Here is a 17207-nt window from a genome sequence, read left to right on the forward strand (position 1 = left end):
TAAATCTTGATAATAGGGATTACATGATAAGAATTGGCTTTCTTATTTTCCTCCTTTCTTGCGTTTTTTAAAGTAAGATATGAAGATTTGTTGGGGTGACTATAGGGTCGATTAGTAGCAAAGATGCATCATCATCGATGGTGCCTGTGGAGGAATCGATGCTTTTGGATAATTATCTTTTTTTTTTTTTTTGGTTGCCAACCCCGGTTCCAAGGCTTTGCCCTGACTAATCCGGTGTTCGACCCGAGTCGCACACCTGGCTATGGTGGGTGAGTCTCCCAGCGAGAGATTTTTTGCATCCACAAGATTTTGATACCGGAACCTTGCTTAAGCGGACCAAGCTGCTTACCACTTGGACCAACCCCCGTTGGTGATAATTATCTTTTTTATCATCTAGAACTTTGTTGGTTCTAATTTCAGAAAACCCTCATGGTAAGTAGTAATTTCAATCGCAAATTAAGTCCTAAACTGTCTCTATGGATTTTTTTTTTTCTTTCTTTCTTCATTCTTTTGGTTTCAAGTTCTTGATTCTTTACACCTTTTTACACAGCACACTTCACATAGAAGGTCTTTCCCTTCACTTTTCTAGTTGCCAGAGGTTTGAAGGAGGAGGATGAGGAGTAAAGGGGGTTGAAGAAAGAGGAACAATGGGAGAGACATAAAACGAAAGGGCATTTTAGTAAATTTTCAACTGAGGGGTGTTTTGGTCCATTGACCATTTAAATTTGAAAACATAACAATTAAAGATGGAAAACTTAAAGTGGGTTTTTTTGATATTATGAAAAAATGTCAATAGGGGGCAGTCTAGTCATCTAGATACTTTAACCACTTAAGTGACCAGTTAAAAATTTAAACTCAATTTAAATGGACACCATGAAAAAAAATTCTAAAAAATATATAAATAAATAGAAGAAGAAATTTCTATCAAAGAAAATTAGAAAAACAAATGCTAAAGGTTACGTGCATGACCATCCATTGCATACTGGAAATTTCTTTTTTTTTTTGTGGGTGGGGGTATAAGGCATTGCATAGTAGATATTATATGAGAATGACATAGATTTGAAATCTTATAAAAAAAACAATAATAATAATAATAATAATAATAGTAGTAATAATAGAAATTCGAAATGAGTAAAATCCCCCTCCCCCATTTCATGAATGGTTTGAATCATCATGAGCAACAAAGTGTCTTATATAATTGGTTCGTACTAGCGATTATCCACGGTAAGGGTATTAGTGTATTACGTCATAAATAATATCTAACCATTTAGACCGATGTACATGATATATTGGTCATGATTTTGAAAACAAATAGTCTTTATGCTATCAATATCAATGCAAGGTTGGTAGAGTGGTAAGATTCATACTTCTCAGTGGAGAGATCATGAGTTCAACCCTTATGAACAAAGCTCCCTTTGAGAATGTAATCAAGGTGAGCGCAACCTGGCTCGAATGAATCTCAAAAAAAAAAAAAAAGGAAGAAGAAGTCTTTATGCAACCAATGTAAAAATCCCATCCTACTCTTTGCTAATAAAGATCTTTGCGTTCATAACATAAGTGGAAACAAGAATATTTTACTCTCATAAAATTCAATTCTCAAATCAGAGTTGGAACCATGATTCAATACTTGGGGGCTAAAAAATGAAAGTCCAAATAACCTTCCTGTTGGAAAAGCATTAATGTTTTTTTGCTACACATTTGTGTGGCCCCTTATAAGACTCATTTTGGGTCCCACCTCTTATTTTACTATATTAAAGAATAGACAAACGTCAATGCATGTGTTGGTGGAATGGTAAAGATCCATACTTCTCAGTGAAGAGATCTTGGGTTCGACCCTTGCAGATGGCATTACATTTACTTTGTGGACCCACCAACCCACACATATTTGAAAAAAATAGTTAGATTATTGATAATGATGATATTTCTTTGGACAAAATTTTGGAGTAAACCAAAAAAACAATAGTAATTAGTTACCTTACATTTTATTCACAATATAAAATCAAATAACAAATTTGTAGAAGAAATAAAGAAACAGGGAATACAAATCAAATAAAAATAATGATTTGTTTCCAAATTTTTCTTAACCACGCTTATGGAGAGGGAAGAAAATGAATAAGAAGAAAAGAGAATAGAGGAGATATGAGAGAATAAATAGGGATGGAGGAATTAGTTTATAATTATGAATGACATTTTAAATACCTAATAAGATTTTTTTTTTCAAAAATTTCTTTTAACCCATTTATAGAAAGAAAAGAGAATAAATAGGAAGAAAAGATGAGAGAGAAGAGGGGCAAGAATAAATAAGGATTGAGGAGTTAGTTTTTAATTATGAATGACATTTATACTTATTATTTTATCTTTAAAAATTGTTCTAAATATTAATGGGACCAAATAGGGATATTTTCAAAAGTGAGAAGACAAAAAATTTGAAAAATTAAGGTAATTAGTTAAATTAATATAAAAACTCAAAAAATGAAGGTAATTAGTATAATTTTTTTTTTTTAAATTCGGAGGCCATGGCCCCCGACCCCACTGTGGGTCCACCCCTGTCTTGAAGTGTCATACTACAGATCATTCCATCTCTCACGGTGTAGACAACAATTCATTACGAACAACTTAAGTGAATATGATGTCATTGGTTGTGAGAGTCTGAATCCTTTATCTTGACAAGTAGAGGATTGTGCTTAGGCTTAGGATCGCAACATTTATAAATGTTGGTTAAGAGAAAAGGAATCACAAAAAAGGAGGGGGGCCCACCGTGATGCTATCAAAGATGCAACCTTTGCCTTGTATGGACTATGAAGATAGTAATTTCCCATAGACATGTATATGGTTCATGGGTTTTTCATTGACTGACATAGAATTAAATATTTTGTGTTTCAAATATCAAATAAAACTCATATTAACCTCTATAGGGAAGCGCACTCTGAGGCTAAAACTTAGGATTATAAAATGAAAGGAGGCAGGAAAAAGCACCAACTTTACTACTAGAAATTTTCTATGCTCCACGATCAAGAAAGTCAACTAGAATATTCTCAAACCAAATAAATTGACAAAATTTGACTGAGTCAAAATGAGAAACAAAATTAAGAATTTCTTTGGATAAATTGCTAGTAGTCCAATCAAGAGAATGTGACCGTCCATTGAAAGCCAGCACGGCAGATTTGCAATCCAAGATGATTTGTACTCAAGCAATTTATTCACCAACTGCCAATTGAATGTCATCTTTAATAGCTTCAAGTTCCATTATGTTCCATTATGGTGGCTGAAAGACTGACTCACCATCGACTTAGCAGATACAAATGCTCCTCCCGGATTCCACACAGTGCATCTTGAGCTCCATCCCAAGCTCTATCTGTGAAAATCACTTAGTCATTATCAGCTTGACTTTACCAACAAAATAGAGACCTGTATGGCATGCTGTTCGAACTCTCTACCTCAGCTTGGTTGGCATTATCATCAATATCATTTATCATTCGATTTAACATCATTAAGGGATTTTGGATTGATGAAAATTTTTATTTGAAAAGGACATCATTCTTATCTTTCAAAATAATCCAATAAACATGCTGTATGTGGAATGCACTAGCTTCATGGTACCAGAGTTATGAGTTGGGACAAGAACGGCCAACCCCAAGGGGTAGAGTAGTAGGGGTTCAACTTCAGCGGTGCACATTAAATGCGGCATTGAGTTGCATATGACCATGATAAAAAAGAAACGAGTGGTCGACGTAAAAAAAAAAAAACATACGAAACGAGTGGTCGAGATCAAAATCTTGACCACTCATTCAATCCTCATCGTACGCAGCTCAGTGCTGTGCATTAATTGTGCAGGAGTGGGATGAATTTTTACTTGCAGCAATTGCTGTTACCAGCAGCCAACTATTGAAATTCGACTACCTTATCAAATTTATATTTAACGGTCCAGATTAAAAGCTCAAAGGTATGATTTGAAAAAATATTTTTTTTTGCACATTTTAAGGGTTTTAGAGTTTATAAATTTACAAACCCAGCCCTAGTAGGTAGCCGAATCTAAACCCCAACAAAAGATTGATTCTCGCGGTCGAAATCTTTGCTTGCAATTGATACCCAACAACATTCTTTGGCGAGGACTTTTTCCTGTTTTGCATCCCTCTCCTCCTTCGTCATTTTCTGGAGAGAGAGAGAGAGAGAGAGAGAGAGAGAGAGAGAGAGAGAGAGAGAGAGAGAGAGAGAGATGACGAAATCGGGCGTAGAGAAAAAAAGGGTCGATGATTTGCAAGAAGAGAGAGAGAGAGCTGGAGTGAGATGACGAAATCAAGCGTAGAGAAAAAAAAGGGCCTGACGATTTGTAGCCGTTCAAAACAGCCCCAGAGATTCCAACAATGGTACTCAATTTGTAGCTCGAACCGTTAAACCGAAATGCACGGCCCGTTATAGCCCAAATCGGCCCGGACCGACCCTTAATGGGTTGTGTTTGGGCTGAGGGTGGCAGAGCCCACACAAATCCGAACCCAAACCACAACCAATTATAAACCGTTTTACAACCCACTTTATAGTTTTACATTAAATATTGTTTGAGTTATCGTATTACTACTATGTAGTTGGTATAGACTATTAGAAAAACTGAATATGAATTCAAATATCAAATAGTCTTCTACCACTTTTAAAGGACAAGTAGAAGGATTAAGTATGAATGTCTAATTGAATGTACCAAGTTTGTTTAAATTAAGTAAATATTTATCCAATCTAAAGGTATTTCTTTGCATATCAAGCTAAATACCAACAAAAAAAATAGACGGATTTCATAGAAGGGGAAAAAAATTAACATTATCACAAAACAAAAACCCAATTTCAAAACAATCAATCATTGCAGAAGTTGGAAGTTAAAAGGATTTTTAGTTTGAAAATTTGTTTTAGGAAGACTATTCGGTGGAGCCTGAGAAATGAACTTGTAATTTCCATGATACTACTTACTATTTGAGTTATTGATTTTTATAAAGTGGGTGTAATTTTTACAATTTGGAATGACTTTTCATTATTTAATGGGAATTGATTAATAACAATTTTGTTTTCCATAGAATTGTGGCTCTTGTTGTAGGATACTCAACTTTTTTTTTTTCTTTTTCTTGGATATAATAAATTGTTAGCCCAAACGATTGTCAACCCGAGTATAGACCGTTAGCCCAAACTGTTAGTTAGCCTGAACCGAAACCATTATTTTTCTAACGGGCTGTGTTTGGGCTGGGTGTATTTGAGCCCGAAATTGTTAAGCCCAACTCGAAACCGCTCTAAACCGCACTGTTGACTTCCCTAACTCCACCCAAGGTTTGTCTCTTTATCTCTCTGAATCTCATTCGATCTCACGATCTTATATTTACTTTACCCTCTGGTTTCAAATGGAAGCAATCGTAATCTAACTCCACATTTTGAATGGATACGGTTTTGGGATTGTTTACTTAGGCCTTAATGATCTGTAATGGAACTTTGTTTCATTGCATGTTGAGAGAAATCTATGAATAACGGTTGAAGTTATAAAAGAATTGCAGATAGATTAAGGTTGGTGGTACTTTTGATGCCTTTGATGGAGAGGTAGAAAACATGAGAAATCATGGCAAAACCAAACAGATATGTGAAGGATTCATGTGGAACTTGGGAATATTTGGTTATGTTTGCTTGTGCCGTTAACCATCATGGAACCGAATTTGTGAAAGACGGAAAATGACAAAGGAGGAGAGGGATGCAAAACTGGAGAAGTCCTCGCCAGAGAATGTTTTCAGGTATCAGCTGCCAGTAGAGATTCCCATTGCGAGAATCAGTCTTTTGTTAGGGTTTGGATTAGGTTACCTATGTGGGGCTGAGTTAGTAAATTTATAAACTCTAAAACCCTTTAAATGAAAACTATTATATGTCCAAGGTCTAATATTAAAATCATTTCGAAGGATTTCCTTGACTTTGTCCGTGTCAGCAAACAATTCGAAATACCTTGACTTTTTTAGAACAGGTCCGAGTCGAATAGCAATGATTCGAAGCACTTCTTTTTGCACTATTTCGAAAACCTAAGGACTCAATCGTATGGATATGTGCCCTTGAGCTTTTAATATGGATCCACAAATATAAATTTGATGTCAATGCAAGGTTGATAGAGTGGTAAGATCCATATTTATCAATGGAGAGAGGTCATGGGTTCGACTCTTGCGGACGACAAGCATCCCCTGAGGATGTAATCAAGGTGCCCCAAGTTGGCCCGAATATGGACGGTTGGCTGTGGGCAGCAGGTGCAAATAAAAATCCGCAGGAGCTATCCTAGAGTTGACTAGGTGGTTTAATACAAAATTTACGACCGATTCTGACCGACCCGAACTAAAATTTGGAGTTTTGGAACTCCGAGTGCGCCGATTCAACGACTTTCTGTTTAGGGTGTTCTGAACTGGATTTATGTGCAAACTCCGACGAGAACACGAACGGAGACAGAGTGAGGAACTTCCAAAGAAGTGCAACTAGGTTTATAGTTTGCATTCTTCCAAGTTGGAATCTTTCTTTTCTGTTTTGCAAAATTTCGAAGTGGCTTTTTTGTAGCAATGGCAGTTTCTTTGCGAAGATTTACCTCCGTTTTCTCTTCCAAGGGTGTCGGTCATCGCTTATCTGAGTTGGCATGGTCTCGTCACCTCCATGCTTCTCATTCTTCGTCAATGGTTTCTCAACCTTGTCTCAGCTGTCGACAATTTTCGGAATGTACATTTGATAGAGTTGGCCCAAGAGCTTCCTCTGCTACTGGTGAGTCTACTCAAAATTCCATCGTCATTGATCAGTTTGATACACTTCACTCCATCTTGGATGCCTTCATCGATAGGCTGTCTTTGTTTCGATATATTAACATAAATCTACCGTTCATTCATGTAAATAAAGGGAGCTTGTTCCGCTCTTTGCGTGTTTGAGTTTGATATTTTATTTGATTGTTTTTAGTTTTGGTGCCCAAATGATTCCTGTTTTTTTTTTCTTCATGCTGTTTATGATCTCATGTGCCTCCTTTCACTAATTAAAACCTGCATCTGCTGAAAAAATTCAAGATTATGGTAGCGTGGATTATATGGAATTCGACAAGTGGAATAATGGAGGTGGCTTTTTCCACAAGTCTGCCTGTATTGATTCAACTGCAGTTATAGAAGTTGGTGCAGTAGTTCATCCAAAATCTATTCTTGGTGCTTATGTTCATATCGGTTCAGGTGCTATCATTGGGTCTGCAGTTACAATTGGGCAGCTTACGAGAATCGGGTATTATTTTGTGTTAAAATCTACATATTTTTCTGTGATTAAATTAGATTTTTAAATATTTGTACAATTTCAATATGGCATCAAAGCACTAGAATAAAAGAACTTATCCAATTGCTGGGTGTTTAGGTGAAAAGTAGAAGATTTAAAAGAATAGTAGGGAAACACTTTTAAGGGAGTGGTCCTGATTTTCTCTTCCGTTCAAAATTTTGATTTCCTTTATATGTTCTCAAGGGATTATTTTGGGAAAGTCGTTTGAGGTGGCACGACCACATTTGACAAAAAGGCTAGTAAATGCTCTTGTACGGAGAATTGATATAATCCAGATTGGAGGAATTAGAAGAGCTAGAAGTAGACCTAAGATAACCTTAAGAGAAGTGGTGATAACGGATATGCATAGTTCAGTTCTCATAGTTTAGGCCTTGCATCTAGCATGACCTCAAATAAAACTGATTGGAAGGCAAGAATTCATGTTGCCAACCCCATTTACTTGGGACAAGGCTTGATGATGATGTTCTCAAGTGATTATTTTTGTTCCAACTAGGATTCATCAATATACATAAAGGCTGCCACTGAAATATTTGCTTGTGGTTCCTTTTTTAGTTGGTACTGCATAAAATCACACTCCATGCATTCCTGTTGTCATTTTCCCCCTATCCTAATCCATCTTATGTTCACTAATTTTATTAGTTTGACATATCTTGGTTGTGATTCCTAATGTGTTTGTTACATTCTATCGAATTGAGCTTTATGCTTCAGATATGAGTTAACATAGTTTTCCTCAAATTCATCTGGGTGTTTGAGACTCGTTTCTTAGCAATAATTTATTGGTGGTCTGATTGCATGTGTTGTCTAAAGCTTTGTAGCACTAGTTATTGATTATTGCATTAATGCTATAACGACTAGTTACTTAATATTCATGTTTGTGGAAGTAATTTATCATTCCATTTTCCTTATCTTGAGCTATGTTTTTCTGATACATGGTTGACTGTTCCTCAGGTTTAATTCTGTTCTTAGTAATTGTTCTATTGGCGAGTCATGCATTATCCACAATGGAGTATGTGTTGGCCAAGATGGTAGGCACTGGATATTGTAACAGTAATGGATTTCAATCTTTAAAATCCTTGTAATACCTTCTGGACTCTATGAAATTTTGCTTCTTATATTGATGTTCATATGATGGTATTGAAGAAATTCTGTGGTCCATATTCTCTGAACTTCATTTGGTAAATGTTGACTCTTCACTAAATGTTAAGATTTTCAAATATCTACAGTACTTTTCCATCAATCCACCTACGTTTCCATCCTCTTGTACCATATATTGGAGTTGCAGAGGCTGGTTCAGAGCCACAGAGATTCTTCCTATGACTTGATGTTGTATCCAATGCTATAACTATTTGTCTGGTGGTGCTGGTGTTACTGTTGCCATTCCTTCTATGTGGCCATTGTTTTGCATTCTAATGTTCCTACTCTTTTTCCCCTGGGTGACACTGCATGTTGTTTCATTTGCCAACAGGATTTGGGTTTTTCATAGATGAGCAAGGAAGCATGTCAAAGAAGCCACAGGTAGGTGAGTTCTAGATTGATTCTTTTATCAATATCCCTGTAACAGTGTATGTGTACCCCTCCTGTGCACACATGAATTCTTAAACAATTGCCTGTAAACTTACTAATTCTCGTAGTCGATTAAATTTGTCAAAATCTTGTGATTGAACACAGCCGCTATAGAAGAAGAGAAAACTAAATGCTTTTAAGAGTTGTTTGGGTATTATGGGAAAATGCCTTTTTGAGAAAATATCATCAGTCCCAGCAAACAGAACCTTTCTTCACTTTAGTACAAAGTTAACCTCTCACATTTTCTACTTCTTTTTCTTGTGTATTTCTATTTCAATCTAGAACCCAACTTATGTAACTATGAAGTTCATTCATATCTGTATGATGCTGGATAGTTTGTTCTTTCTTGGATATTTTCTGCAACTGAAACTCATCCCAGCTTTGGGTTTTTAACAATAGATGCCATCACTTTAGAATACTTAATCTTGACTGCGGTTGACCAGCCATTGAACCTTTAGTTTTTGCAGAAATTGTCTGTGGTAAGCGCTTTGATTAATCCGTTCTGTTTTTCATGCAGCTTGTTAAACAGAAATATAGAATATCTTCGGTTGCTTCTCACAAAATGAGATTGTTTATTAGATTGATAATTAGTGCTTAAGTTCTTATTCAAGAGATTTATCCAAAAAAAAGTTCTAAATCAAGAGAATGATAATATGAAAACAGAATAATATTTTATCCGTAACTTAGGTTTTTAGATGGAAATTCTCATGGTCTACCTGATTTAACAACACACAAGTTTATGTGAACATGAACCGTAACAGTAGCCTTTTTGATGGATGGGTTTGATGTGGTATGATTTTAGGTGCCTGCACATCCATCTTTTCATATATAGGATCATGTCAAAAGGCTAAAACATAGGGGGATTGGGGGAATGTTATCTGAGAGGACTTTTAGTATCTATCCTCCAACCAGTGATTTTTCTGTGCTATTGAATGAACAATCTGGGCTGTTTGTTCTTTTGGCGGCTTCAATCCTCATCATTTGGAGACAATTTTGAATGAGAATCTTCCCATCACACAACGTGTGAAGAATTTAAAAAAAGAGGGCTATCTTTGGTACATTGTTGGGGGTTATTATGCTTAGTCATTAGCTAGTGAGGGAGTACAAGATGAACATGTTGCCATTTCGCAAAATACCTGATTGTCTATTTCTTTTTGTAATGAACCTCTGTCCACCACATTCTTACACTAAATTCTTAATGGGGGTAACACCTGTGGATTAGAGTTCAGAAACCCCATATACCAAAACAGCAGAGATTGTGACCAAAAGTCAGGTTCTAGTAAATAAGTATCAACAAATCAACACTTCTGAAATTGGGATTTTCCAGGAGTTGTTGTGGAATGATTTATTGGTGAAGACTACTTTTCCTAAATCAGAATGTGCAAAGGCCCTTTTCGGGGTCTTTGAATCGATATGTTGCGGAAGCCTTAACAGTTAAAAGGTGCTCAGGGGCGGTTTTGTCAGATACGTTTTGGGCATTTTATGGATTTAGGATTGTCTCTATTTAGTTTCAAATAGATCTCTCACCTGTTTGAGAGGGATAGAGAATGCTTTTGAGGCTGTATGTGTTTCTTCATTTTTTCATAGTGAAACCTCACCTAGATTGGCAGTGGACATAGAGCCTTACGCGGTTCACGATTTTGGTCCAACTTGGTTTCTACCCTTGTTGAAACCAAAACATTTCCAGTTTTGCCCGTTATCTAACTGAAATTCTACATGATTGAGCTGACTATTTCGGTGGTCAAATGGCCATATTTTTGTATGGAACTTCAGAGAAATTCTAGGTTAAGTATTTCTAAACATATTGAGACTGAAAGATGCTATATTCAAGTGAGGAAAAATACTCTCTGTGAATTCCTCCGCGAGGGAGGGGGGGAATGGGGTTAAGGCTGCATTCATCATGACCCTCCCTAGGTCCTATAGTGTAGGAGCCTTGTGCACTAGCTACGCCTTGTATTGAAACCTTTATATTGTTCAAAGAACACATCTAATTGGTAATTTGGTCACACCCTAGGTTGGTAGTCTATGGTGTATGCTTTTGTATACTTTCTCAATCTAGACATAATTTATAACACACAATGTCTGATAGCTCCAACTAAAATATGCATTAGGAAAGAATTAAAACCATTTGGTTCAGTTGGTGTCCGGGTCTATTTCCACCTGTTGAGAGATGCATTCGGGCTGCCTCTGTCCCCCCCCCCCCAAAAAAAAAAAAAAAAAAAAGCCTCCTGGGTTTGGAGGAAACTTCTTATCCTTATGCCTCTCACAATCCTTGCTATTCCCACCCATATCGCAGATAGGACCTCCATTTATTTTTGGCTTAACCCTTGGGGCCCCATGGGTATCCTTTATAATCTCTTGGGCCCACACCAGGTCTATGCTTCTTGCATCCCCAAGCACACCCTCCTCTCAGAGTTCATCTTTGACTATTCTTGGAATCCCCCTCTCCCCGAGTCACACTCAAGTTTGGTCCAACTTCCCTCCCCCCCTTGATTGTGGCCGCCTATATGGTCACCCTTTCCCATTGGCTCCCTTTCCACCTCCTCCACATGGAACCTTGTCTGTACGTCCTGTCTTGCATTTTCTTGGCACCCTCTAGTTTGGTTCAAAGGTCATATACCCCACCATGGCTTGGAGAGCCCTAAACCATTGCCTTCCTCCTAGGACTTCCTCTTCCACCGGTTAACCCTAATTGCATTTTGTGTTGGAACGGTCCTAAAGATATAAACCACCTCTTCTTCTCTTGCCCCTTCTCTTGTTCCTTATGGGCAAAAGCCATTATCTTCATTTGGCCCCGCTCTAGACAATCCTATGGTTTCTCTAATGATTGGGTTTGGATTCTGAGACATTGTGGAGGCTCTTCTATTTGCGATGTGGCACATAAATTGGTATTCAATGTGATGATCTCTCACCTTTGGTGGGAGCGGAACATGAGAAGATGGATCCCCAAATCTAGATCTCTCGACTTGATTTGGAGAGCCATCTTTCGATGTTTCTTCTGGATTGTAGTCTCCCCCACCCCCGGGAACCCCAAGAAACAGGAGGCGAACCTGTGCGATAGTAGGTTGAATCTCCCCCCCCCCCCCCCAAAAAAAAAAAAAAAACAAAAAAACAAAAAAAAAAAAAAAAAATCCCCCTCTCCTCTCTTGTACATTCTGTCCCCCTTTTAATACTACAGTATGTAATAGTGTTGTGAGTACAAGACAACAAATTCAGGTTTATAGGTGTTATAATTTGGTCACACACTTGCAAAACCATTCCTTCAGTTCTTGGGTAGTACTGCATAGAATTCCACAAAAGGTTAAAACCTCGCTCAAATTGTGGCATATCAACAATATAGATCATTATAGTAGTGTCACACTTTGTTTCACTAAGAAATGGAGGTAACTTGACCAAAATTACCACATCTTTTTATTTTGCTTTCTATGTTGGAGTTTCCCCTTCTAACAAGTGAAGCCACTTGAAATTTTCATTGAGATAGTGTAAATATATGTAACGTTTTAGGGACTGACACAAATTTGAAACCCTGCATTCCTACTAGTTGGCTCCAGTATTGTTTTGGCCTTCACCAAAACTGAAGTATTTCGTGAAATCTCAACAGTTTTCAACCAAGAATTTCAAACTATAGATAAGAAGAGGATATTTAATTCAAAAGTCATTATCAATGACTCAGAATCACAGCCAGAATTATATTGAATCACCTTAGCAGGTCTCCGAATCAAATGGTAAAGTTCCATATTCTATACTAATATAAAAAACTCAAAACAAGGCTTACACTATGCTTACAGCATACCTTGGGGATGTTCTTAACTGACTAGGATACTATAATAATGAAGAAAACAACTTGAGACAAAGCTGGTATGTTGTTTTTATAAACGAGGTTGTTAGAATGGCAGGTTGTTTCCTCAAAAGCATGTGGCAAATGCACAACATGTATAAAACTCAACCCAAGGCTTCTTTTGACTAAAATAAGCATATTTATATTACTTATATGCATCAGTTCTATAGTTAATTTCCCAGTTGCCTGGCTGAATTTGGTACTCTGATTTTTCAGATTTCCCTGTTAGAGGGGTTTTTCATTGTTCTTCAATATCCTATTGTTCTTTATGTGCTGAGCCCTCTTTGTTTGGTAAGGACTGGTAAGATAGTTTGATAAATGTGCGAATTACTAATTTAACCTCACCCCCATCCTGGGAAATTAGGATATCCAAAACCAGAAGACATATTGCTTCTAGCAAGTTCCACGGGTGTGCTAGATGTGCCAAAGCTAGTTCTGAACTGATACATAAAAGTGTTTATAAGATGGGAGTGAATATTTACATAAAATACTTTCCATGAAGAACAAACTAAAAATTAAAAGAAAAAAGAGTAATGGGTTGCTTGATTTGGATAAGATTTCCTGTCCAGGTAAATGCAAACTGCATGCATCGATGTGTTCTCCCCTGGCAAGCAAGGAGTTTATTTCCATGTTTCTGTAAGAACTAAGTATTCTGCCGTAAAACTTGAAAACCTTTATACCATAGCTCCAGTGATGGTAAATGATTCACCAAAAGATTCATAATGTGACTGAACTATTCTAAGTTTTAGCATCGTGATGTTGATCTATGCCTTCAACATCAGGTTAATTTCTGTGCAACTCTTTAATCAGATTTAAGCATAAAGTTTTGGATTCCTAATGTATTATGCAGAGAAAATTTTCCAGAGGTGGGAAATACACATATTACAAAATTAATACCAATTAACAAAAACAAAACAGAAAAGAAAATTCTTTGTACTATTTAAGTTTTTATGGTCAAACTTTTAATCATGCTACCAACCTGACGTACAGGAGTTTCTTACTAGATTTCACTAGAGAAATAGGTAATCACTAACAATCAGGACCATTTTTGCTGCTATTTAGCAGTATAGTTGGGAAGTTACTGATTGTGTGTCAATAATTTGCACCTGTCATCTGCACTAAATCAATGTCGGCCCCCTAGTCCGTTGATTATATCAACCAGGGTGTCCTGAGTGACTGAGCCAGACATTGGTTTAGTCTAGAGTTGTCAATGAATTGTCTCTTTTCTTTTTGCTTTTCTTCTTCTTCTTTTAATTTTTTTTAATGAATCAATGGAAACCTGATGTGAATCCGAAAAAGTGTCGTTATATGTTTTCCTGTAACCTCACATTACATGATTATCCATTAAGTGGTTAAATATTGAGTTATAACTAGAAGATTGTTGGTTTAAAATCGGTAATGTCTTTAATGTATTGTCATCTTAAGGAGTCTATATGGGGGGGGGGGGGTTGGTTTCAAATACTGTAACTTGATGAATAGTTCAATATGTTGTCCCCTTTTTGGGGTACTGAGGTCGAAGATAATGGAAGAGTAGCATCTTTTCCAAGAAAAAGGCAATAAAATACTGAACAAACCCACTATGACAGTTATCGGCATGTCATATCTTGTAGGAATATCTAATTAGATATGCATGAATCATATTGTTTCTTCTTTTGGTAGATGTTGCAAGCAAGGATAGGGAACAATGTGGAAATAGGTTCTAATACGTGTATTGACAGGGGCAGGTAAGTTGCAGCTTGTATGTTTCTCTTCTCAGTTTTACTTTATTTAAAGATTTGCTTGCCAGAATCCTTGAATACAACAATCTCTGTATGAGGGATAATCTCATGTTCTTTATGCAGTTGGAGAGATACTGTCATAGGGGATCATTCAAAAATAGATAATTTAGTTCAGGTGAGGTTTGTCCTTGCATCAATTTTTTCTTCTTTTTTGGTTAATGGGTTTATTACTATGTTTCTCCTTCAATTTGTAGATAGGTCACAATGTTGTGATTGGGGAGTGTTGCATGCTCTGTGGACAAGTTGGTCTTGCAGGTTCAGTGACGTATGTAACTCACCTTTCCCAATTTGTCTGAATTTTGAAAGGTCAAAGATTATATAAAGTGATCTGTTATCTGAATTTTGGTTGAGCTTTAATTAGTTTTGTAGGCTGGTAAGTTTTTAACATCTTTGTGTTGGTTGTTAGGTTGGGTGATTACGTCACTTTGGGGGGCAGGGTAGCAGTTCGGGATCATGTTAATATTGCATCAAAGGTATTTACTTGTGCCAGGCTGCTCTCTTTCTGAAGACCTCATAAAAATTGTCACGTCCCAGGTACTCTGCTTCAGTTGCAGAGCTGGATAAATATTGGAAACTATTATTTTTATTATTGAAGCTTTAATTGTGTATGAACTTCCTCTTACGTGGGTTGTTGTAGCCTATTCTGTTTGGGTTTAAAACTATGATCTGGTCGTCTAGATGGTTCAATATGAGACATGTTGGTTTTGCATATTATTTGATGGGAGTTTCTTTATTAACACCCCTCAAAACTGTTAAATAATTTGTAAACCTTGCTTTTTTATTGACATACAAATTTTTTTTCCAGTGAAGGTAATCGGGCAAGTGTAGTTTCTCATGTATTCAAAAAATGTGTATGACTCATGCTTTTATGATGATATAATATATTACAATCAAATTGCTTTTGGATATACTTTTATGGCCCTATTTTGGCACAATGGTTGCTGGACCACAGTTGTAGCTCCTAGGTCAAGGCATTGAAACAGCCTGCCAGCAAAAATTGTTGGGGGTAAGACTGCTTAGGAAAATTGCAACCCCCCCGGGTTGTGCAAGTGCACAGGTCTCCACTTATGCGGAAGCCTTTGGCACCGGGATCACCCTTTTATAGCCCTATTTTAGACTTATTTTTGGGAACAGGATGAAGAGCAATTAAAGATGGTTTCAAGTTCTAAATACAGTGATAGATGTGTTGTTTAGACATTTCGTTTCAGAACTTTATATTTGATATTCTTGTCCTTCATATCATAATGTATTTCATATGAATTTTTAACAGGAGAGCTCCTAGGCCAGAAGTGAAACCTGTGTGATCTTATAATTTTCTCTTGTGCACATAATATGAGTTTGACAAGGGTCTGATGGTTATTTTAGTTTTCATCAAGGAGGCCTAAAAGGTGAGGCACATCCCATGCGCATCATTCCACCATTGTGCAGGCCAAGTGGATGGATGATCATTGTCAGTCATTATACTGATATATTTTCGTAGTCTTGAGTTTTCCATTCCATTGCTATCATCCATTGTGACACATCTCCAGTATTGATTGGATCAGTCTTCTCAACTTTGAGGCCCTTGGTGTTGTGTTTTTTTTTTTTTTTTTTGCAGTCTTGAATTTTCCATTCCATTGCTATCATCCATTGTGACACATCTCCAGTATTGATTGGATCAGCCTTCTTAACTTGGAGGCCCTTGGTGTTGGTTTTTTTTTTGGGGGAGGCCCTTGGTTAAGAAGATGTCTTATTTAAGTGTTGATTGCAGGTTCGCCTTGCAGCCAACAGCTGTGTTACAAAGGACATTAGTGTGCCTGGTGACTATGGTGGTTTCCCTGCAGTAAGTACCATAATGTTCCCTTCTTATGTTATCAGATGGTTTAAGAAAAGTGATGCATGAAATTCTGGTGTTCCATCAGGTTCCGATCCATGAATGGCGCAGACAAGTTGCTACCCACCGCTTGAATGCAAAGAAGAAGATGTTTTAAGTGGTGTTTTGATGCTATGCATCATTGGTTCTTACTGCAATGAACAACTTATTTGCTCACAGTTAAAAGTTCTGGGATTGCAATGTTAAAATCTGATATGTTTTTAGTAGTGGACATACAGCTCAGCAGAGATCGTTCTTGCATAGATCAAATGGATGCAATTCCACTGTTCTCTGGTGGCTTTTTGGTGATCTACAGCATTCAAACACTGATATGTACAGATTAGTTTCATGTACAAGCTTGCATTTCCCCCCCTGATAGTTAACTGTTATAAGCCAGTGTTTTACTTATATGTGGTGTGAATATATGAGATTATAACTTATGATTTGCTGGAAATTACTAGTCCATTGCTGAGACTATGATTGAGATGCCAACCTTCGATGTATATCACCAAAAGGCTCCAAAAGAAATTAGTAATTGTAAGGTAAATACCTCTCTGAAAAGTGGAGAACCCTTCCCCGGAATACACTGGTCCCAAAGGCCCCAACCCAAGGAATTCATTGCAGAGTAAGCGTTTCCTGCATTCACCAATATGGTAAAGCAAGAATTAGACACCATTGTGGAATGTGACATGAGAATGCAGATAAAGGTAGGAGACAAATGGAGTGGATAAAATGTGCAGCTTACTGCAATGCCACGGTGAAAAGTTTGAAATTTCATCAGGACGTTTGCACATTGTAGAGTCTTGGAAGCCCAAGCATCAACATCTTTGCCATACAAATTATTTGATTTGCTTTATCACCCAAGAAAAAAGGT

The 17207-nt window shown here is 37.0% G+C and overlaps 1 protein-coding gene across 2 annotated transcripts; it reads left to right on the forward strand.

Moving 5' to 3' along the window:
• Window positions 1-6350: 6350 nt before the first annotated feature.
• LOC149004327 (putative UDP-3-O-acylglucosamine N-acyltransferase 2, mitochondrial) lies at window positions 6351-17189 on the forward strand. Of its 2 annotated transcripts, none has more exons than XR_016175466.1 (10): window positions 6351-6756; window positions 7050-7254; window positions 8251-8327; window positions 8768-8817; window positions 14363-14427; window positions 14545-14596; window positions 14676-14746; window positions 14888-14954; window positions 15752-15869; window positions 16232-16305. XR_016175466.1 is itself a non-coding variant. In XM_089167766.1 (10 exons), the coding sequence occupies exons 1-10, from the start codon at window positions 6561-6563 to the stop codon at window positions 16449-16451; spliced, it is 924 nt and encodes a 307-aa protein (XP_089023892.1). In that variant the 5' UTR covers window positions 6351-6560; the 3' UTR covers window positions 16452-17189. The 2 variants fall into 2 exon arrangements, 1 of the variants encoding a protein (XP_089023892.1); XM_089167766.1 differs by lacking the exon at window positions 15752-15869 and adding an exon at window positions 16383-17189 and having other exon boundaries at window positions 16232-16303.
• Window positions 17190-17207: the final 18 nt, after the last annotated feature.

The sequence above is a fragment of the Hakea prostrata genome, chromosome 9 (genome assembly GCF_041222555.1).
Source record: "Hakea prostrata isolate BN-2017 chromosome 9, UWA_Hpros_2, whole genome shotgun sequence".
In the NCBI taxonomy this organism is placed as follows: Eukaryota; Viridiplantae; Streptophyta; class Magnoliopsida; order Proteales; family Proteaceae; genus Hakea; species Hakea prostrata.

Coding starts and splice junctions, on each gene's coding strand:
- LOC149004327 (XM_089167766.1), top strand. CDS start 6,561: ATGGCAGTTTCTTTGCGAAGATTTACCTCCGTTTTCTCTTCCAAGGGT. Junction 8,328..8,767: donor AGTATGTGTTGGCCAAGATG/GTAGGCACTGGA, acceptor ATTTGCCAACAG/GATTTGGGTTTTTCATAGAT. Junction 16,304..16,382: donor ACTATGGTGGTTTCCCTGCA/GTAAGTACCATA, acceptor GTGTTCCATCAG/GTTCCGATCCATGAATGGCG.